This window comes from Asterias rubens, chromosome 19, assembly GCF_902459465.1.
Source record: "Asterias rubens chromosome 19, eAstRub1.3, whole genome shotgun sequence".
Classification (NCBI taxonomy): domain Eukaryota; kingdom Metazoa; phylum Echinodermata; class Asteroidea; order Forcipulatida; family Asteriidae; genus Asterias; species Asterias rubens.
In genome coordinates, this window is record NC_047080.1 from 4,802,361 (window position 1) to 4,825,438 (window position 23,078).

General features: G+C 36.6%; 1 protein-coding gene across 1 annotated transcript in view; it reads right to left on the bottom strand.

Annotated features, from left to right (window-relative positions):
• Positions 1 to 1,773: 1,773 nt before the first annotated feature.
• Positions 1,774 to 23,078, bottom strand: part of LOC117302959 (multidrug resistance-associated protein 4-like) — a 49,315-nt gene continuing 28,010 nt past the window's right edge. Inside the window, exons 10-33 of the mRNA XM_033786958.1 lie at positions 22,767 to 23,016; positions 22,209 to 22,319; positions 18,763 to 18,852; positions 18,072 to 18,263; positions 16,941 to 17,122; positions 15,974 to 16,070; positions 15,219 to 15,395; positions 14,624 to 14,782; positions 13,837 to 13,920; positions 12,981 to 13,230; positions 12,122 to 12,201; positions 11,554 to 11,704; positions 11,060 to 11,290; positions 10,298 to 10,398; positions 9,648 to 9,842; positions 8,923 to 9,078; positions 8,358 to 8,447; positions 7,515 to 7,687; positions 7,113 to 7,218; positions 6,469 to 6,680; positions 5,890 to 5,971; positions 3,654 to 3,806; positions 3,078 to 3,269; positions 1,774 to 2,649 (exon numbers count right to left, since the gene is read on the bottom strand). Of these exons, the coding sequence (XP_033642849.1) occupies positions 2,422 to 2,649; positions 3,078 to 3,269; positions 3,654 to 3,806; positions 5,890 to 5,971; positions 6,469 to 6,680; positions 7,113 to 7,218; positions 7,515 to 7,687; positions 8,358 to 8,447; positions 8,923 to 9,078; positions 9,648 to 9,842; positions 10,298 to 10,398; positions 11,060 to 11,290; positions 11,554 to 11,704; positions 12,122 to 12,201; positions 12,981 to 13,230; positions 13,837 to 13,920; positions 14,624 to 14,782; positions 15,219 to 15,395; positions 15,974 to 16,070; positions 16,941 to 17,122; positions 18,072 to 18,263; positions 18,763 to 18,852; positions 22,209 to 22,319; positions 22,767 to 23,016 (3,742 nt within the window). The 3' untranslated portion in view covers positions 1,774 to 2,421. The remainder of the gene's footprint in view (positions 2,650 to 3,077; positions 3,270 to 3,653; positions 3,807 to 5,889; positions 5,972 to 6,468; positions 6,681 to 7,112; positions 7,219 to 7,514; positions 7,688 to 8,357; positions 8,448 to 8,922; positions 9,079 to 9,647; positions 9,843 to 10,297; positions 10,399 to 11,059; positions 11,291 to 11,553; positions 11,705 to 12,121; positions 12,202 to 12,980; positions 13,231 to 13,836; positions 13,921 to 14,623; positions 14,783 to 15,218; positions 15,396 to 15,973; positions 16,071 to 16,940; positions 17,123 to 18,071; positions 18,264 to 18,762; positions 18,853 to 22,208; positions 22,320 to 22,766; positions 23,017 to 23,078) is intronic.

Consider the following 23,078-nt stretch of genomic DNA (forward strand, 5'->3'; position numbering starts at 1 on the left):
TGAAGGAAAAACTGTGTAAACACAAGGTGGTCATTCTGAACCAACAGGTGATGAAACAATTGCATCAGGTTAAATAATTGGTTTTTTTTTTATCCCGCACCAATGTGTGATAAGCACTGTACTCGTCCTTCCCGAATTCTGGGATAAAAATAATGTCATCTGACTGAAGTTGGATTCGAACCCATCAACCCTGCGTTTTAGACTTAATATAACCAAGCTTTCCTTTGATGGCGAAGCATACCTTTGGTTTTTGAAACCGTTCGACTGTTTCAATCTTTCACAAAATGTAAAATATACAATAAGACTAACTTGTGAAAATTTAATTTCAATAGTGGTAGTGTCTTTCAGATATCGCCGCGAATCTGAAAGTTGTTACGTCCATGCACAAAGAATAGTCCGAAATTGGAAAACATAATTGGAGAAACATTTTATGCATAAAACATTTCTCAGATAGTCAGTTTTTTAAAAATCCCTTTCTCTAAAACCACATTCCCTCAAAGGGAATCTTTTCACAAAACATTTTTATTAACAGATGCAGTGCTTCTTACGAAGGTTTAATGGTTAAGTTTTGGAGTCATTACCAAAGGTATTGACCCCTTGCACGCGCGTCACACGCGTCGACTGATGCTACGCTCTCCATGTTGGTGGGCAATTAGGTTTACGTGTATTAACGCCGCGTCGCCTTAAACGCACACTTCACTGCATATCGCACGGCATAGAGTTATATATGAAAACGCACAGTGAAATTTCCCACCACTATGGCGCATTCAAGATTTTTCTGATTATGACGTCAGGTGAAATGGGTCAATACCCTAGTTTTAAACATGTCAAGTTCACTGCAATGTGTTACTAAATAAGAAAAGCAAGTGATTTAATACGTTATTAAGCACAGCCTTCAGCTCTTGCACACTAATATAACAAGCACTCTCTAAAATCAGCTTGCAAAATTTAAGAAAGTTTATGACATACTACATTTTCGTTGGTACCAAATATTATGAGATGTTCCCTCAAGAAATTTTCAAGAATTGTTTTCGTAAAGTTTCCTTTGTAAGGTAAACGAACAAACTTACTATCACATAAATGTAGAGAAAGTTATGTTTGTTTACAATCTTCTTAATTATTGGAACTTCTATTATAATTTAGGATCATGTGAAATTTATCAAAGAATTAACAAATTATTTCAGAGATTGAAATTCAAGAAACTTCAACTCAATAGAAATATCAACATAACTTTGTATTTAAATTAGTACAAAATGAACAATAACAAAACACTTCTCTTATAATGAAATACAATATGAGCCTCAAAAACAAGTCAGCAAAATATGGGATGTTTTGAAAAAGTAGGCATGCATTTTAAAAACACTAAAACCTAACTTGAACAAAGAACAAAGAATAACATGAATGGCAAACTATGGCACTGCTTACCAAATGAAGAAAAATCAACGCCAAACGAACTTGAAAACTTTCTGCTTAAAGGGAAGGTACACGTTTGGTAATTTTCAAAGACCAGTGTCCTCACTTGGTGTATCCCATTATAAGCATAAAATAACAAACTTGTGAAAATTTGAGCTCAATTGGTCATCGGAGTTGCGAGAAAATGATGAAAGAAAAAACACCCTTGTTGGAAAATTTGTGTGCTTTCAGATAGGAATAAAAGACATCTAGCTAGAAGTCTTTTTCTATTTAAGTGAGAAATTACCTCTTTCTCAAAAACTACGTTACTTCAGAGGGAGTCGTTTCCCACAATGTTTTATACTACCAACAGCTCCCCAATGCTCGTTACCAAGTCAGTTTTTAAGTTAATATTTGTTTTGAGTAATGACCAAACGTGTACCTTCCCTTTAAAAGCATGTTTTATGGGCTAATGCTTAAAGTAATTTCTTGTACAGAATCGCTTTGACTTTGCAGGCCTGGAATTATATATACTTCAAAGATGGGTGTGAGATTCACTTCTGACGAAAAATGTCTAGAAGTTAGAGTTTAAATTTTCCACATTTTTGTAACCCTTGGAGTTATAGATTTCAAGGAGCTTCTGGGAAGTTCCTTTAAAAAAGAGAGCGGTATTTCTTTAAATCTGGAGAAAGTACCACCTTGTTTCAGTACACAGGAACTCAACAAGTCTGAACTCAAATTTAAGTCCATTTTAACTTTCACAATGTCTATGGGAATCTGTGTAATTCCAGACCTGGGGTGATTTCACAAAGAGTTAAGACTAGTCAAATCTCAAGTTAGGACGAGTTACTCATCCCAAGGTAAGACTAGCCTTTAGGTTTTTAATATCTACTAAGACTAGTCCTAAGTTAGAACTAGTCCTAAGTTCTTTGTGAAATTGACCCCTGATTTCATTTAGTAAATAAGTGCCATGAGTTGAAGTCCTTATTATTGCAACAAACATGAATTAAAAAAACTGAACAAAAGTCTTCACAGCTTTGTATCAAAATCAACACTTGAAGAGTCAACTGACGTGGGTCTTACTTGAATATCAGAGGGACTGATATTGTCTGTTGACTCCCCTACTGCTGAAAGTGATGTCCCCTCAAATCCCTCATTGACAAATGCCATAGAGGATCTACCACTGGAAGCTGAGTCATTGGGTTGTTCCATCTTATCTTGGGTGGGGCTGTGTTTCCTTTGAGAAGGGGGACTTCCCTAGGGTGTAAAAAGAGGCAATAAGTTAGTTTCTACAAAACACACACATTTGTTCGTCCTATAAAACTATTGATATAAGAAACCCTCCAAACTCTGAAACTTCTCATTGCATTGCCTATCAAGAGAGAGTTTTGTTGGAGATGATTTCATTGGCACTTCAATCATACAAAGGGGAATCCCCTGTTAAAAAAGAAGAAGATAAAATCAAACATCAATTTTTTGTTATACTTTAAAGAGAGGCTCTAATTCAGATTTGTGATTCACTCATTTTCCAATAGAGAGAGTCCTCGTGAAGGTGTAAAAACAGTTACACGTTTGATGAAAAAAACAAAAAAACACTGAATTTGACCCTAGAGCCAATCTATCAATTAAGTTCCATTAAGATTTCAGTAGATATATTAGAAAGCCTCCATTAACAAATTACTTACTTCAAATCCGTTGTTGTCCAATCCATTACTTTCACCGTCTCCCTTCTCCTCTTTCTGGGAGGGTGCGGCACTTTTACGTCGTCTGACCAGTAGCTGGACTCTGTCCTTACTGTCTTTTATCATCTGGCAGACTTCTGCATAGGTCAGCTTGGCTCGATCCTCACCGTTAACTGCCAAAATTTCATCATTAACCTGAAGTGAAAATCAAATGACAAAATTCAGTTAAAGTTCACTTATGGATCGTCAAGCAGTTCGTCAGAATTTTGTATCTTTAAAACATGAGTTTAAAATGCTAACACCAACTCAAAATGTCTAATTTGATCACATTAAAATCATTAAACTAATATTCCTGGTGTAAGCAATAACATTTCCATTGGCGCTCCATTTTATATATTTATGATTATTAATTTACCCTTTTCTTTATGTTATCCTTCATATTGAACAATTTCAGAAATAGTCCAGCGCGTTTATGACTGCATGAGATTCAAATTCACTTTTGAAAAAGACCCCCTAAGCAATGAAGTTTATGTTGCAAAACACCACACGTGATACAGTAAGTACATTGGTCCACCTTACCTGAAGAGCATAAGGAAAGCTGGCTGGGGAGTCCGGTACAACCTGAGCAACAATAATAGGCATGTTAGGCTTGTCTGTACTTCCTGCAACTGAGAAGCCAAAACCTTCGGCCGTGATTGGAAGAAGAACCACATGATGCTCACAGGAATCAGTCTGCAAGATGAAAAAAAATCAATTATTAATTGACAGTGGACACTATTGGTAATTACTCAAACAAATTATTAGCATTAAACCTTTCTTGGTAACGAGTAACGGGGAGAGGTTGATGGTATAAAACATTGTGAGAAACGGCTCCCTCTGAAATAATGTAGTTTTCGAGAAAGAAGTAAGTTCCAAGAATTTGATTTCGAGACCTCAGATTTAGAACTTGAAGTCTCGAAATGAACCATCTAAACGCACAAAACTTCGTGTGACAAGGGTGTTTTTTTCTTTCATTATTATCTCGCAAGTTTGATGACCGATTGAGCTCAAATTTAAACAGGTTTGTTATTTTATGCATATGTTGAGATGCACCAACTGTGAAGGCTAGTCTTTGACAATTACAAATAGTGTCCACTGCCTTTAATTGACAGTTAAATAGTTGACTATTACTTTTAAAGCACATTATAACAGTGCGCTTTACAGTGTCCTGGGGTGGATTTCACCAGGACTACTAAGAGTAACTATAAATATAAATATGAATAGTAAACTGGCGGGTACAACCATGAGAACAATCTCTTTTGAAGGAGTGATGGCTCTGAAAAGAGCCGGTTTGGTCTTGACGTTTCCAACAGTATACTCTGCTCATCTACAGAAAGAAAAGACTAGTCTAATCTCGAATTAGGACGAGTTACTCATCCTAACTTAGGACTAGCGTTACGGTTTTAATAAAGTTACTAAGGAGTCCTAGAACTAGTTCTAAGGTAAATCTTTGTAAAATCCACCCCTGGTCGTTGGTCCATTAACAGTCCTTCAATTCTCAGCTCCCTGAGAGTATACACAACCCTGGGCTACTGTGGCGCTCCAAAAGCTTTTTCAGACACAATATCAACCTCTACCCTCGCAGGTACCAATTTGTACCCTTGCGTGAAGAGAAGCAATTATAGTAAAGCCTCTTGCTCAAGTAGACGAGTCATGACTGGGGTACTAACCTCCGATGACTAAACCACCTGATGCTCTAAACTGCTCGGCCATGACAACCCATACAAAAATATAACATCAGTTGAGGGTAGACAGCAAATAAGCTCCATGAAATATCCCAAAATGACAGACTAAAGCTATATTTATTGAGCTTTAATTGTCTGGGACAAATCCTTAAAATGACTTGTATATATATTAAATAAATGTTTTCAAAACATTAACTTGACAGATCAAAATGTGATGTTCAACAATCCATCATCACATGATGAACTCCGTCGTTTCTTAAAAAAAACTCCACAATCAAACATCCCTGCCCTTTTCCTACCCTATAAAAATATCCCCAAACCACAAAAATAGCACAACTACACACCACATAATCACTCTGTAATTTAACATGACCTTTCCTCACATATTGGTGTCAGAGATTTCTTTACTCGTTTCTAAAACATTTCCCACTGGCCCTTAAAGGCTCAACACTTCCCTCCAGTTCCAGCGTATGTTGTTTCCTTATCATCCATCATTGGCTGCATTGAATTTCCTTTTTTCTTTCCTTTCATCCATCAAGGAACTCAAGCAGAAAATTATGCTTAACATATTTCTGCTAAGCCAAAATAAGCAGAATACCAGTAACAGATTCTACATGTGACACTACACTTTGACTGGTAACCTTGTTCTGATAAGCATAGTTTTGTTGTGCTAAGCTACTCTTTGTGCTTAAAGACAATGGACACTATTGGTAATTGTCAAAGACCAGTCTTCTCAACATATGCATAGTATAACAAACCTGTGAAAATTTTAACTCAATCGATCGTCGAAGTTGCAAGATAATAATGGAAAAAACACCTTTGTCACACAAAGTTGTGTGCTTTCAGATGCTTGATTTTGGGACCTCAAAATCCAATTCTCAGGTCTCGAAATCAAATTCGTGAAAAATTACTTCTTTCTTGACAACTACTTTACTTCAGAGGGAGCCTTTTCTCACAATCAACAGCTCTCCATTGCTCGTGACCAAGTAAGTTTTTATGCTAATGATTATTTTTGAGTAATTACCAGTAGTGTCCACTGCCCTTAAGCACTTCTAAGAAATTGGGCAGATGTTTCCCTAAGATGTACTAACCTGTATTCCTTTGGATTCGGTAGATATGGCTGATGCACCTGCTGCTCCTGTCAGACCCCACTGCTGAATCTGTTGCTGATATCTTTAATTGACAAGGAAATAACGAACATGAGAAAGTGCATTCTAATGACAAATTGTGTGTTACGTTGATGTCATAAGATTGTAATTAACAGAATGTAGGTTCAAGTCCTGGCCTAGCCAAACATGACACTTGTTTCTAATTAATTAAGTGCTCCACTCCCAACTGAAGGCTGTACCTACATGTATCTCCTTGCCTAGCAAGTCGTTCTGGTAAATGTGACATTTTTGTATTATTCTACACAAAATATATATTTTTTTACTGTAGATGCTGGTGTAGAGGCTATAACATACCATAGCATAACATAACAAACAACATTTATAAGGGGCTATTCCATCAAGATCACAGCAGAATAGGTTTATACCCCTACCCCCCCCCCCCCCACCCCTTATATTCATTCAATAAGGAACAACACACTTTGCCTGTGCAACAATGTTTGCTTGCAAATGAAAATAAAACCAAAATGAACTTTAAAGAAAATGTCGAAATAACTCTCTTACCCATCCACAGTTAACTCCTCTGGGCTAGCGAATGTCACATGACCATCGGCACCAGATATTCGTCTCTGCTTGAAGTGTTTCTTGGCAATCTCAATCAGTTGTGCTGCTTCAGTCTTTCCTGTTTGCTCAACTAGCTTACTCAGCATGCCCTCAGGTCTCTGCAGTAAGGCATGGGGTTGATCAAATTCAAGCAACTCTCCAGAATCCAGAACCTGGAATAAGAAAAATACAACAAGACCCTGCGTTAACTTTGGGGCAGTCAAGTTGGTTGACGTAGTGGTTTCTTCCCTCACATTCAATCTTTTGGACCCTGGTTTGAATCCCACCAGGGTCACTACGTAGATTGGGTTTCAGTCTCTACCTGACTGCAAGTGTTTTCCCGTGAACTATCCTCTAGGCTTTTCCTCCCACACCTAAAATAACAGTTCATTCCTTGTCTTCTGTTCATGAGGGGTTCTTGGCTAGTAGTATAATGATCAGACCCCCGTGCAACAGTAAACATAAAACACTGACAATGACTTGGGCATTTGTATGCAGTATTTTCTTGAAATTTGACACTAGTTTACAAAATGCCAGTTTCTGTGTCACTGTGTATCACTACGTCTGTCACTGTATGTTTCAGTATATTTCACTGCTAGACTTACCATGATGCGGTCGCTGTCCATGATTGTGTTGAGTCGATGCGCTATTGTTAACACTGTGCAGTCCTGGAATTTAGTACGAATCGTCTTCTGAATCAAAGCATCAGTCCTGTCAAATAAAACAAAGTGTTTAAGACTTTTACAAAGGTGATAGGTAATTTAACAGGAATTCATAAATACCTCAGACAGTTTCCCTATTACTACATGTATTGGTGGAGAGCGCGTAACGTGGGGGTGTTTAAACGGCTGATATTAACCAGCTGGAGCTTGGTTTATAACTGGTTGTTTTCGGATACTACGCGCTAGTCTTGGTGCAAGACGTTTCTGGTTACGGCGATGTCATTCAGCAATTTGTTTATTCGGCACCCAGAATGAAAACTGAGTGATTTTGTTTCGCTAGCTCACCTTGGGTCTACATTAGCTGTAGCCTCATCCATGATAAGAACACGGTTTTGTCTTAGTATAGCCCTTGCAAGACAGATGAGCTGTCGTTGACCAACGCTGAAGTTGGATCCTGACTCCCCAACCTCCATGTTGAGTTTATCTGGTGAATCCTGCACAACAGATCGCAACTGGACCTACACGATAAAACAAATAACGTCAAATCACTCAATCACTAAACTGTCTAATTGACTCTCTCTCTCTCTTTAGTTCATTAGGGCAACCGCCGACCTGTTGTGGTACGAGAAACAAACTCCCTCCAAGCCTTCCTGTCCAGAGCTGATATTGTTAACTCATGTATGCTACTTGTCTTAAGTTGTTATTAGTCCATCTGGCTTTCGGTCTTCCTCTTCCAGCGCGATCAGCAATTCACCTTCCATGCACTACCATCTCAAGATTTCCCCCCCGTCTCTCCTTGCAATATGCCCAAAATACTCCAGCTTCTTCTTTAGTATGATGTTAACTAAGCTTTTGACACGATAAATGTTTGGGTTGGCAAGCAATATGTATCAGCTAATTTTTGATTTTGTTCAAGCAGTATACAAGTTACAATTGACAAAGATCAGCAATTCACCTTCCATGCACTACCATCTCAAGATTTCCCCCCCCCCCCGTCTCTCCTTGCAATATGCCCAAAATACTCCAGCTTCTTCTTTAGTATGATGTTAACTAAGCTTTTGACACGATAAATGTTTGGGTTGGCAAGCAATATGTATCAGCTAATTTTTGATTTTGTTCAAGCAGTATACAAGTTACAATTGACAAAATTGAAACACAAATCGTGAAGGAGATAATATTCTGACTTACATCGTCTAAGGAATTCCACAGTTCCACGTCCGAGTGACGACTGAAAGGGTCAAGATTATAACGAAGATTTCCCGTGAAGAGAACAGGATCCTGAGGTGGTAAAAAAAAACATAGATTTTTTCATAATTAATTACCGGGGTAATTTTATCAAACTCAAATAACCAAACCTTGATTCTAAATTTACTTACAAATTAACTTCAAAAATGAAATCTTCACAAGACTAGAATAATAACTACACCCACCAGAGTAAGAATAAAAATATTTGCACTTCAAAATTCTGATTGGTCTAAGTGATATAGGCCACACCCACCAGAGTAAAAATGTAAATATTTAAGCATTTCAAGCTTCTGATTGGCCTCAAGTAGTCTAAGCCACACCCACCAGAGTAAGAATTAAAATGTTTAAGCATTTCATACTTCTGATTGGCCTAAATTAGTCAAGGCCACACCCACCAGGTTCGGTTGCTGACTGAACATGTGGCGATTGTCTATTAATTATTCAAGCCACACGTACCATCGGATGTGAGATGTTGTGATTGGCTGATAGTTATTAAGACCACACCCACCTGAGGAATGATTGACAGTTTCGTCCTGAGGTCATGGAGACCCAGTTCCGTTGTCGTTATTCCATCCAGCATTATGATGCCGCTAGGTTCAGTAAGTCTGAAGAGGGCTGTGATTAACGAGCTTTTACCTGCACCTGTCCGCCCAACGATACCAACCTGTCAAAAGAAATTCAAAAACTTGTTGAAATCATCGTTTGTTTCAAAAAACGTAACAAAAAGATGTCCTTTCTACAATTTTTACATCTGAAATAAAGTAGATTAAAATTCATTTGATTTGATCACCTTGATTGTTCTTTTAAACTGATTACCATATTTATGTGCTTTGTATTGATTTGCTTGGATATAAATGATTAATCGATTATTGTTTGATTGACTTTTGTTTACTTTTCAAAATAAACTCTTTATTCATTCACAAAATGTACAGAATTTTACAAAAACATCAAAAGCAAAAAAGTTACATTAATAGACGATAAATATCTGTTACAAACAATAGTTGGTAGCTGGGATTGAAATTACATCCAAATTGATTGATTGATTGATTGATTGACTGCTTAATTTATTGAATAATTGATAATTGAACCCATCTTGAAAAGCCTCCAAGGCCAGATCTGACTGGCTTTTGGCGTAAAGTTAGAACAAATATGGTTTTAAAAACTGACCTTAAAATACAATTTTAATCAAAGGTAAATGAAGGGTGAAGTTTTTCCTCAATGAATATTAATTACCTTCTCCTTCGGCATGATGTTGCAGGATAAATTCTTCAAAACTCTTGGGCTCTCAGTTGAGTAATTCAATGACAAACTGTTGAAGGTGAGTGCACCAAACTGAGGCCATGTTGGTGGCGGCTTTTTCTTTGGGTTTGTTAGCGGAGCTTCAGATTCAAGTTTTGTGTACTCAATCACCCTTTCCACAGATGTCATCTATACAGAAAAAAAAGGCACATTATTTAAGCGATATTACCTGAGTGATATTTTATTTGGATTTGTTTTCACAGGACTCTTGGAAGTAGACAATGCTTTATAACCAAATAATATTCTTTATCCCTAGCAAAATGAAAACTTACTAAAAAAAAAATTTCTCCAGAATCTATGTCAGCATTATCAACCGCTAGAAAGTTAAGAACAAACATCTTCTGTTAGCCCCAGGTATCACAAATACTTCCTATTTTGCATCTTTGAAAGAGTTTAACACACAATGTTAAACAGGCTCAAACTACTGATCGATTTAAAACCCGGTTAAAACACAATGTTATCACAGTTAGTTTTATTCTTTTCTGCCTTTTCCAAAAGATTTCTTTCTCTCTTTGAAACGCATAGGGACCTTACGGTGATATGCGCTGTACAAAAACTGTCTATGAATTATCATTTTTGTTTACCTGGTTCTCTACTAATGCACTTTGTCTGACGACGAACTGGAAGATAGTTGTAAGAGACAGGGCGTTGCTGAGAATCAAAGCAATCAGACCTGGGTCTGTAGCTAGAAAGTCAAACATAATCAATTAAACTGTTACTATAGCTGATGGATATAAAGGAACCGCAAAATAAATTAAGAACTATTTATTTACTGGGTTTTTTGTAATGAAAAAAATAAAATTGTCATCATAGTATTTCTAATCCAAAAGAAATATAATAAAATACAGCAGCTGATTGAGCCAAATAATAACTTAATTTTTTTTTTTTTAATCAAGTCAAAGACCAGGGCAACAGATACCATAGCCTCTGTAGTATCTGGGTAATTCCAGGCCGGTATGGTTATCAGAATGAGGTTAATAATTACCAGCCAAAATACCAAGTCATATGACTGGTAGCCAGCTTACTTTTACTTAGCAGATAATTGCCAAGCAATATTTTCTGCTTAAATGGCTCTATGAATTTAGGCACAGGGCCCAATTCCATAGAGCTGATCAAGCAGAAAATATTCCCTAAATTTGGAGCAGAATACCAGTCACATATTGTACGTACATGTGACATGGTATTTTGTCTGGTAACCTTATTCTGGTAAGCACAATTTTGTTGTGCTAAGCTACTTTTTGTACTCAAGTAGCTCTATGAAAATGGGCCCTTGTCTTGTTCTCAGACTCTCAAGTCTTGACTACTACAATTAAGGAAGATTAAAAAAAGGTGAAGTGTTTTCTTACTATTTACGAGGGGAACGGACACAAATGTAACTCCAGCTGTAAACACGACCATGATGAGATCAAGCCGTAGACCAAACCATCGATTAGCTGCAAGGAACGCAAACCATGCCGCTGAATGCTGGTCTTGGCGTCGGTTGAAATCTTCAATGAATTGTTTCTGTTTGTTGTAGGCTCGGATTGTTACGAGACCCTGGAAGGAAGTGGTGTTGTGGGAGAAGATTGGACTTCGAGCTGCAGAGATGAAATAAAAAGGGGTCAGTGGAGGAAAATAATTATATACGAAAACAAAAATTATTTTTTCAATTACACTACAAGATCATATACTGTATATTCAGAGATTTGGGTTAATATAACATTTTTCCCCCGCCTTTTATTATTCGTGGGCTGTCCGAAGAACAATGCAAATATAGTAAAGCATCTTGCTCAAGGACACAACTGCCACAACCAGGATTTGAATCCACACTCTGTGTGGTGCTCTTTCAATATCTACTCACTGATTCCATCAAGACGTTTGATTGCCCTCGTCGCTGACAAGGCGTACCTCCTCAGAAAGACGAAGATAACACTTAGAGGTGCAACAAGGATGAAGACGTACACATTCACAATGATAGTTAAGATGACAGTGCCCAGAATATGAAGTGAGATCTAGGAAAAGACACAAAGGAGGTTAAAATTGATACCAACTATCAGCTGTCTTCTGTTAAACTATATTTTCAAAAAGTGTTTTTAAAAAATGGCCTCTGCATAGTTTTAAAATCCAATTTATGTCTCATTCCATTGATTTACCAAACTTATCTTGAAAAGAACTTGTACACAAAAACTTTGGTGGAAACCCTATTTTTTATACTTACTGTTGTCATCTGTCTCCAGTAGGTACTAAATATGAGGACCTCACAAACCATCATTAATGGCTACTTCTGCCTTATGCCACCCTAATCCCCACCCCCTGTAATTCCTCTTATTGGAGTGAAATTATGTGGGTTTGGTGGTTTGTGGTAAGGTCAGGAGTTTACAGCCAACTGAAATTGTCTTAATAAATAAAAAGTAAATATTAAGGTTTACCTGTAGGAAGTCAAAGAATGTTTGAGGGAGTTGGTCATCCATTGTACCGATATCTTTGGTGAATCGATTCAAGATGCGACCTGTTTAAAAAGGAAAACACAATTAAAGTTTACAAAAATCTAGGAACCACAATTTCATAGGAATAGATCAACAAGAAAATAACAGAATTACTGTCAAAAAAGTTTATAAATTAGAAGTCTGAATAATCTGTAATAGTTTTTCAATTATACCACAAAGCTAATTCTATTTTGAAATATAAACCTGAGAAATCTTTACTTCACGGGCCATTTAAAAAAGGCAGACCTTAGAATATTATATTCTGAGTAACAATTCCTATTTGAAGGCAGTGGACACTATCGGTAATTACTCAAAATAATTATTAGCATAAAACCTTTCTTGGTGACGACTAATGGGGAGAGGTTGATAGTATAAAACATTGTGAGAAACGGCCCCCTCTGAAGTGCCATAGTTTTTGAGAAAGAAGTAATTTTGAGACCTCAGATTTAGAACTTGAGGTCTCGAAATCAACCATAGAGACAAACAACTTCGTGTAACAAGGGTGTTTATTCTTTCATTATTATCTCGCAAGTTCGATGACCGATTGAGCTCAAATTTTCACAGGTTTGTTATTTTATGCATATGTTGAGATATACCAACTGTGAAGGCTAGTCTTTGACAGTTACCAATAGTGTCCACTGCCTTTAAGCAGGAGACCCTGGTGTCTTTCCTTTTAAATTTTGTTGGTGGTGTAAGATGTATTAATTGGGTTTTTTTTTTAAGTACAATTTTTGTATTGAGGGCCATCATGGAAGGTAGTGCTGGGCGCCGATTGAGAGAAGGACCCATCTTTAAAACTCACCTGCCGGGTTGGTATCAAAGAAAATCGTGGGCGACTTGATGATAGTCCTGAACATCCGATCATGGAGATTACGCGATGATTTGATCATAATTTTGAAGGATAGAATTGAGCGACAAATGGCCATTAGGAAGAGGATGATTACAAGTCCTCCATAGATGTATGCACTCTCGATTGTTGTGAAGGTAAGACTGAAATTTAATAAACTACTTCTGAAGTCATCTTCGTCATGGTCTGTTAATTCCTGTATTGGCTGTTCAAGATACAAACAAGAAAAAAAGTTCTATTCAATTCAACTCAATAAACATTTATTTCATGATGGCAGTTACAAAGACAAGTACAGGTTAATTGCAAGTACATTATTGTGTAGGTGTGAATAATTAATGTTACATAATTAACAGGGTAACAAAACGCACATGTTTGAAAATATCAAGAACCATTAAATAATACCGCATTACACAATCATAGCCAACATGTAGGACAACATTTGAAGGATTGGTGATAAAAAATATCAAGCATTATGCAGTTTTTTCCAAATATACACAGAACTGTTTGCTTGTTGTTTCAGACAGTGATCAAATTCTTAGTTTTGGTGGTAATAAGATCAAACACTATGAGGTTTTTGTCCATATGTGTTGAAAACTTTTCGCTTCGTAGATTCAGACAGGAATCAAATATTAAGGTTTGGTGGTTTAAAGATTATGATTTGCAAAGATTTTTACAGATATAAAAAAATGTTTGTTTGTGGTTTCAAATGTTAAGGTATGGCAGTAACAAGATCTTGCATTGTAAGGTTTTTTCAGAAATACATTGTTTTCGGTTTTGGGTCTAGCTTGACAAGATCCTTGCTCAAACTTACCATATCGGTTAAATTCATGAATTGTTTCTTCTCTTCTTCTTCAGTCCAATAAGCAAGCCAAAGGTCGGTAAAGATGTACGCTACCTATAAGTGAAAAAGATAAACAGTCGTATTGTGTTTGTGGCAACACCATGTGTGTGTCTACTTTCCAGGTAGATTTTGTTCTTTTGAGAACTGTCATGCTATATATATTACTGATTTCGGGAGACTTCTCAGTTCTAAAAAGAACTGTCCTGCTTTTTAACTACTACCTGGGCGGATGGTAAAAAAATTGACTGGGACTAATACTTTTGCTTGTAGAGGATTGATTAACTTCACTTCGACGAAGTAAGTTCTAATTAATCGGTCTTAACGTTTCGGCTAGCTTGCTCTAGTCATCCTCAGGATTTTTATTTGCTATTCTTTTTGCAAACATCGGGAAATACTTCCTTGTTAGTTTTGCTTTTATTCACTTCCGAAACAAACATCTTTTTCCTGTTACCCATGAAGGATTATTTTCAGTCAAAAATCAAGTGAGCTTTCTAGCCCCATAGGGATACTGCCAACATTAGGGCTCAGCTGATAGAGTAGCGGCACATTAATCCAGAGGTCCCAGGTTCAATCCTTGGGTTGATTTCATAAAGCACTAAGATTTATCTTAAGATGAGTTTGCCATTATCACCATAGTGATTTGTTTTGTGACATCACACATTGCTTAGCAAGATTGACTCGTACTTAAGATCAATCTATGTCAAATCGACCACAGGTCTAGTTTTCGTTCAAACCCAAAATTACATTTTTTGTGTACCTGTGTTCCGATTAAAAATAGCAAGAGGAGGAGCAATAAGCAACAGTTAGCTCCTGACTTGAAGTACTTGAAGTAAACTCGTAGTGAGACATCTCCTTTCTTACTCTTCTCATCCTTGAAGGCTTTTGGTGGACCTGACTTGTTCTCTTTGATGAAGCTCTAAAGTAAAAAGAAAATAACAAATTAAGGATTGGTTTAGCTGACAAAAATACTGACAGTGTTCATGTTTTTGTGATCAACCATAATTTATTTATAAATGAATCTGTGAAAATTTTGACTTGGTCCGCTGTAAAATACTTTGCACAACTTTCTGCTTGTAAACACATTATCCTTACACTCCCTCAAAGGAGAAATATTACATGGCTGTACCTACAAATTTTCTATTATTTATAGGTAATCCTACACAACATGCAAAGCCTCAAACATCACTAATATCAATACTTGCTAAAATAAAACATACCGTGAACAAAACAATTTAAGAAAATATTGACATTACATAGAACCAACCTACAATTACAGGTAAATTTTTTTTCTTTTACAAAGTTTAAATCAGTAATTTAAAAGTATCCACAACAAGGTTTCTGAATAGACTTACTCTCTGTGTCTTAAGACTCTTCCTTGTGCTGGATCGTTTCCTCAGACCAGGATGTTCAGCAACTGCTCCTTCTTCAAGTTCTTCATCCTCTTCCTCCTCTTCCACTTTCATCAATGAGGCAAAGTCAATGTTCTTCTCATGCAGCTCATTCAGAGGACCTACGGCTTCCATGTTACCCTAAAGAGGCAAACATTCAGCAAAACTCTGTAGCCGATTTCACATAACAGTGGGATAAGGACGAGTAACTCATCCTAACTTAGGATGGGATTAATGGTTACAGAACTAAACTCGTTTTAAGTCCTTAGATGAATCCTAAGTTAAGAAAAGTTTGGTACTGCTTGTTTTTTTTAATAAAGAATCTACATGTAGTTGAGCACTTAGTAACACCAAACTTAAGCTCTGGTGTGTCTGATCAGCAAAGTGTGGGTTCGAGTCCCAGTCTTGATACTTGTGCTTTTAAGAAAGACACTATACCTTCCTTAGGATGGGAAGTAAAGCTGTTGGTCCTATGTGTGTTGTGTAATGCACGCAAAAGTACCAAGTTACACTAAGGAGAAGCGGTTTGCACCTGTGTTTCAGTGGTTGCCAAGTGCACCGCAGCACCTGGTAAACCGTTCTAAGGTGCTACATAAATGGTTCTCATATAATTCAAAACAATTTGTTAAAGCGCATTGATGAGCACCTCATAGGTGCAATAAGTTAGATTAAAAATTACTTCTGAGATAAAAGGGAAGATAAATAATTCAGATACTTACCTCTTTCAGAACAAGGATTTTGTTGGCAGTATTCAAGAACTGTAGCTGATGGGTGATTAGAATACGAGGTTTATCTGCAAGGTACTGCATGATGCACCTGTTAAAAGTCAATCAAAAGAAAACACTCAATTACAAATCATTGGGGTTTAACAAAACAAGTGCATTTCAATATTTTTGAATATGACCTGCTAGACTTAATCACAGCCCAATTTTATAAAGCTGTTGTGGAGGAATACTTGCTTCTGAATTTCGCTTATTTTGAAAAAATTATCCCAGAATCCTTCTCAAAAGGCAACATTTGGTTGTTTGTCGCATTCAGGAAGCTTGAATATCACCACATTTTATTTATAAAACTTAAAACTTTAAGACGGTGGACACTATTGGTAATTGTCAAAGACCAGTCTTCTCACTTAGTGTATCTCAACATATGCATAAAATAACAAACCTGTGAAAATTTTAGCTCAATCGGTCGCCGAAGATGCGAGATAATAATGGAAGAAAAAAACACCCTTGTCTCACAAAGTTGTGCGCTTTCATATGCTTGATTTCGAGACCTCAAATTCTAAATCTGAGGTCTCGAAATCAAATTGGTGGAAAATTACTTCTTTCTTGAAAACTACATCACTTCAGAGAGAGCTGTTTCTCACAATGTTTTATACTATCCGTCTCTTTCCCATTACTCGTAACCAAGTAAGAAATCATGCTTATTAAATGTGAAATATTGTAGACTGTCATGGCCTTGTCACATGAGGCAACTTTAACAGGCAATTTGAAGGCAACCAACTACAGTGCATGATTCAGGACCACTTCAGTAGCACATGACTAATTTGTTAACAAAATATTGTTTTCATTCCATAAGAAAAATCATTCAAATGTGGATGCCTTTTCTTCTTGGAGTTTGCCTGGAACTGGCTGACTGTAAGTTGCCTCGTGTGACATGGCCCTTAAGATTTAAACATTTCCTTACTCATCAAAGATATGTCTCCCCACTTCGCTATCAACAGCGCTCAATGGATCGTCCAAAATGTAGATATCTGCATCATCGTATAAAGATCGAGCCAAATTGACCCTTGCCTTTTGACCTCCGCTTAAGGTCACTCCTCGTTCACCAACTATGGTCAGGTCACCATTTGAAAAGCTTTTTATATCCTGTGAAAACAAAGTATGTTTTATTTAGTGATTTCTTAACAAGTAAGTAGACTTTTTTGTTGATGCAAAATTATCAGTCAAGACATCAGCTACTCTAATATAACTAGTTCTTATAAAGTGGATTTCATGTTTCCGTGCGCTTTACATAAGTGCCCTGGACATTGGGCCAATAACATTCCTTTAATCTCTCTCAGCTCCCTGGGGAGTACAACACCTTGGCAACCTAGAGCTCTAAAGTTTATTCAACCACAATAATAACCTCTAAACTAGCACGTATCCCCATTCATAGCCCCTGTGTGAAGAGAAGGCTTTATAATAAAGTGTCACAACGGGAACCCAATCCCACACTCTGGTAACTTAAAGGAACACGTTGCCTTGAATCAGTCGAGTTGGTCTTTGAAAAGCGTTCTAAACCATTAGTTAATACATGCATCCATGGGTTAGAAATAGGAGTAAAATACAACGATTCACACGAGTATCACTCGAAATTGCGTGATTTTCATTTTACCTCGTTGACTAACACGGTCAGCCATTTATGAAAATGGCCGACTGTCTTAGTTTGCAAAGTAAAAGAAAAACCACGTACTTTTGAGGCGAATTTGTGTGGATCATTGTATTCTACTTTAAAAACATCTTTCCAACCATGTGCATTATACAACAAACTATTACAAATGCTTTTCAAAGACCAACTCACCAATCCAAGGCAACGTGTTCCTTTAACCACCATAACTTGAATTCGATACTCTAAGCCACTCGGTCATGACACCCCTCTAGAAGGCAAAGGCCATGGTTTCAAATGCCATCAAAGTAATAAACATGTGAATTGTTCACTAGGATTTGAACAGGTACTGAGTATTCAGTCTTTAACACACATAAAAGTATGGGTACTCACAAATTTAATCGCTATCCCTTTTTTTTCAATCCCGAAATATAAACTTAACCAACCTACCTTGTCCAAGGAACACACGTTGAGAATTTTATCAAATTTTCTTTGGTTAAACTCTTTGCCGAATGTGATGTTTTGGCGTATAGTACCACTGAACACCCAGGGTTCTTGGCTGGCATAAGAAATCCGTCCATTAATGTTAATATCTCCAGAGATTGTGGGTAGCTCCTTCAGAAGAGCCATAAGGAGCGTTGACTGCAGGGAAAACAATGAAAATATATTTAAGGCAAGGATTTGGATTTCTACAATTGACTAAAATGAGCTCAGAATTCAGAGAAATTTTAACTGTAGATGCAGTGATTGTAATATCTTTAGCCCACAAAGTTACCACTATTGAACCACGTTGTCTTTGACAAAGACTCTGCTAGGCCGGAAATATAAGAACATTAACTGTTTTTTTTGCATTTATACCATAGGTCCTTCTTGGTTGGTAAGCAGTTTGCAACGGCTAGTTATGTTTTCTGGCAATGTAGCTACAATCCTAAATTCATTGTGCTTGTTAATTGATTGGGCACCTGTTTTGTGGTGTCTTTACATAGTACTGTAGTTATACTTAATCATATTGATCTGAACTTAATTATCGTAAATATATCAATGTTTGGCTGCAGTTGTGTTTCTCAGATTTAAAAAATATCTCAAAACACTTTTGAGCTTACAAATTCAGTTTTGAATAATCCTGAGATATTTGACTAACCTTGCCTGACCCCACGGGACCAATCACAGCGAGCAGTTCATCTTGTCCAACATCAAAGGTTACATTTGTAAGAGCTGGGTTAGTCAGATTCTGTCCACAAATTAAATCAAATACAATTTAAAACTCAGGGATAGAGCACAAATTGATGTACCCTCCAGTGATTAAGTCATGATAAACACTACACATTATGTGTATTATTTATTTGTTTGTATTTATATTAAACAGTCGGAACAATACAAATTTTCCAACCCACATTTAATACTTCAGGGGAATCCTTTTTCAATATTGACTATACTGCTGCAGCTGCAAGAAAGTTTTTATGGTGATACTTTTTGGAGTATTTACCTTTAAGATGTTTTTCAGTTTTTTTATGGGCATGGGCTGGTTTTCAAAAAGGTCAGTTTTTCAAACAGACAGAAAAAAAAAAACATATCAGACTTTGAGACTCTGCGACCTTTAGCTGTTTTTTTCCCGCTTTTTATGGTTGGTTTGTATATAGAAAAAGTTTTCCAAACAGACAGAAACAGGATTTTGTCATACTAGACTTTGACCTTGAGCTGTTTTTTTGTTTTTTCTATGGTTGGTTTGTGTATAAAAAAAAGGTTTTCCAAAAAGACAGAAACAGGATTTAAGCTATGTTTTTGCTTTGACCACTACAGTCATTGTGGGTTGGTTTACAAAAGGATAAGTTTTCCGAACAAACAATCATGGACAGAAATATGATTGTGTCAGACTAGACTCAGCGTGAAGTCTTCTTGGAATAAAGGATCTCAATCGTGAACTAGGTTATGCGTATCAAATGACAAATCACCCAAAAGGTACCAAATACCATGTGATGGAAGCTGTATGTCTTCATACCCCAAGTAAGCCTACACAATAATTCAAGCAGCTTTACAACAATTTTGAATTTTAAAGCTTGACGCAGAAAAACAAATTTGGACTCTGTGCCTTTCTGATTACATTCTTTATACATTTCCCTGAGTATCAACAAAAAAAGGACCCCAAAAGCATCAAATACCATAGAAGATTTACTCCCAAGTATATAATATATCAGGCAACTTTTTAAAACATTAAAGGCACTGTACACTATTGATTATTATAAGAAATGGCTCCCTCTGAAGTAACATAGTTTTTGAGAAAGGGATTATTTTTCACTCAAATATATGTTTACTTATAAAAAATACCAGTTGATCGTCCCCGCCCGCATCCCTTTTTTTATATTTGTTTTATCCATATTTTCCAAAGGACTGGCCTAGGAGCTTTTCCCGAATCTAACATTAAGCTCTCGAACACTTGTAACCGTCTGTTTCATAAAACAATATTACTGAATGCCTAACAGCAAATCTTTTTAATGATATGAACACCCAGCAGGGTGGATATGTGCGCATTACAAGTCTTATTATTATAATTATTATTTTTATTATTATCCGACCCTGTTTAGGTGTTAGTGTTATTAAACACAGGTCCTCATGCAACTAATAAAGGTATAAAATAAGTTTTCGGTGTATTCAAACTAAAGAATTGGTGGCCTGTTTGATTTTAAATACTAAGCGTCCATCTTGAAAAAAAATAGTAAATAGTAAATAATCAGGCCCTCATCCTCCTCTTTTTTTGAAAAATCCGGACAATAAACTGGGTGTTTTTTTTGGGGGGGCCCAATATAGGTATCTAAAAGCACACAAATGTGTGCACCAATTTAGTGTTTCTTGCAAATTTGATGACCAATAAGCCCAAATTTGCACAAATTTGTTGGTTATTGTATGCAAATGCTGGAATACACCAAGTGAGACTACTGGTGTTTGATATTAATTTTTACCAAAGGTGTCCAGTGCCCTTTAAACAGTCTAGGCCAACATGGCAAAATGGAGAGAAAAAAACGTTGGACTCTGACCCCAACTGATTACATTACTTATGGCCACATCACCACTGGCAGGTAAACCAGCATGTGATCCAGAGCCCCTTTTGTGAACAGTCTGTTAAAATCAATCAATTTCTATGAATAGGATTGTTTGCACACTGGTAACAACATGACCAGGATATGACCTACATGGGGAATTCCCTTTTGTTATAGCCTAAAAGCCACAAAGACCACAGTATGGAATTCATTTCACATAAGGGCATGGAGACAACAATAGGGGCTACTTGTACTTATACAGTGCACTTATCCTGTCCCCTCAAGGTGCTTTAACCATTATAAAGTATTTTCCTGCATGATGTGGGACTATGTTCGACATAGTGAGATCTACATGTACTCCTTTTACAATGACAAGCAGCCAGGGGGATTTCACAAATTTCACAATGAATGTATAACACCACTATGTTGCAAATAACCCACGTAGGCCCTAGTTTTAGGCCTACACCATTATGTCATTGCTTCAAACCCTTGCTCTCGTTGTTGCTTCAAATTTATTTTTTCTTATTAGATATTTATTATTTACTATTGGTTGTATAATTATCTGCTTTTATTATTGCTTTGTGTACTAATTATATTAAATCTATATTAACTTTATTGTGTACCCCGGATGTGGGGCAACAGATCTACGGATCATAGTATGTATTTGCTTTTGTTGTCCCTTGCCAATCTCGGGGTATATTGTCAATGTATTTTGTTTTGTACTGTTATGGCAAATAAAATAATAATAATAATAAAAAACCCGGGCTCTATGTTTAAACTAAGAATTTAAATTTATAATTGTTAACAACTTCGAACAATGAAAGTTCCTCACAGTGGCACTTTGTTTATTTTGAAAATCAGTTCGTTTAGTTTGACATATAAATGAACAAAATAAACAATCTTATGTATGGTAATTAAGCTTTTGAGAAAGAATCCACTGAGGTTGAAATGTTAGGACATATACTATTTTTTTTTTCAATAGATAACATTTCCACTAGATAAGTCTGACGTATTTAACCAAAGGCCACTCCAGCATTTCACATCAAATCCAAACTAGACCACAAATTCATATTTACAGAGAGACACACTTCTTGTTCGAAAAAAATACAATTATTTGTCCGACAAGAAGACAGTCAAAGCACACTGACCGAAACATCAAGCAGTACAAGTCGGCTCTTCTCTTCCTCCATGCTCGGGTGGATTTCACAAAGAGTTAGGACTAGTCCTAACTTAGGACTAGTCCAAAGCAAAGATATATCAAAAACGTACAGCTAGTCCTTAGTTAGGACTAGTAACTCGTCCTAACTCAAGATAAGACTAGTCCTAACTCTTTGTGAAATCCACCCCAGAGCCACCATTAATCACAAATCGCTTTGACATGGTGGCACTACAAACCCTCTACCCACTTTGCTGATCTATTGTTCTTCGTATTTGGTGCTGTTGACCTGGTTTACTACAGTTTTCAAGGACACCACCATGCGCTTATAAATTTAAGTTATGTAGCATTATTATTAAAAATCAAACCAAAACATGAATTCCTGAGGATACTCACATTATCCCAAGAGCCACTCATTCCTTTGACATGGATACCTGGGTTGACAACAAGACCATCGTCTGAAGGCTGAACTGAAGGTGCAGATATCTCATCTAGTAACAAGAACTCCTTCATTGAGAGTTACAGAAAAACGTGTTTATCTTGGGGGAAACATTGTTTTTTAAAGGCACAAAACAATAACAGACATTCAATTGTAAACAACAACAAAACTGTACTGTATGGGAGAAATTGTACAAAGGTTTACAGAGAATAAAAAAAACCAGAAAGTAAGGCAAGGTTGATACTGGGCCAGCACGGAGAGTTAAATTGGCAAGCCAAGTAAAAAAGTGTCAAACAGGGTGCAAAATTCAACAATATATTTTAAACATCATAGCACTATACCATAATATTGAAACTAGGTATCGTGCTTAAAGTATAAGATTTACTTTCTTCAAACCCCTCCTCCTTCAAAAAAATAAGTAATAAAGAAAAAAAGAAAAAAATGTTTTTCAAGAATACAAAATATACGACACAAATTTTAAAATCTTTGATTTGCTATGATTTTTTGTTATTTACCTGTATTCTTTTGATTGACACCAGACACTCTGAGCGTAGTTGAATTCCTCGTGGAAAGAACCTCATGAAGGAGGACCTGAGGGTCAGACAGTAAGTCACCACTACAAATATTGTTGAGACTCGGATCTCAGTTGCGATGAATGCATAGGTGACGATCATACAAACATCGATCAGGCGATTTCCATAGACGGACAGCATTAGGTTAACTCCGAGGGGGTACGAAGCTTGAATTATTTTGCGCACCTCAGACCTTAGTGGAATCAAAGAGAACAAAAACTGTCAATAGTTCAAAATGTTTTTCCTAATTTTGTA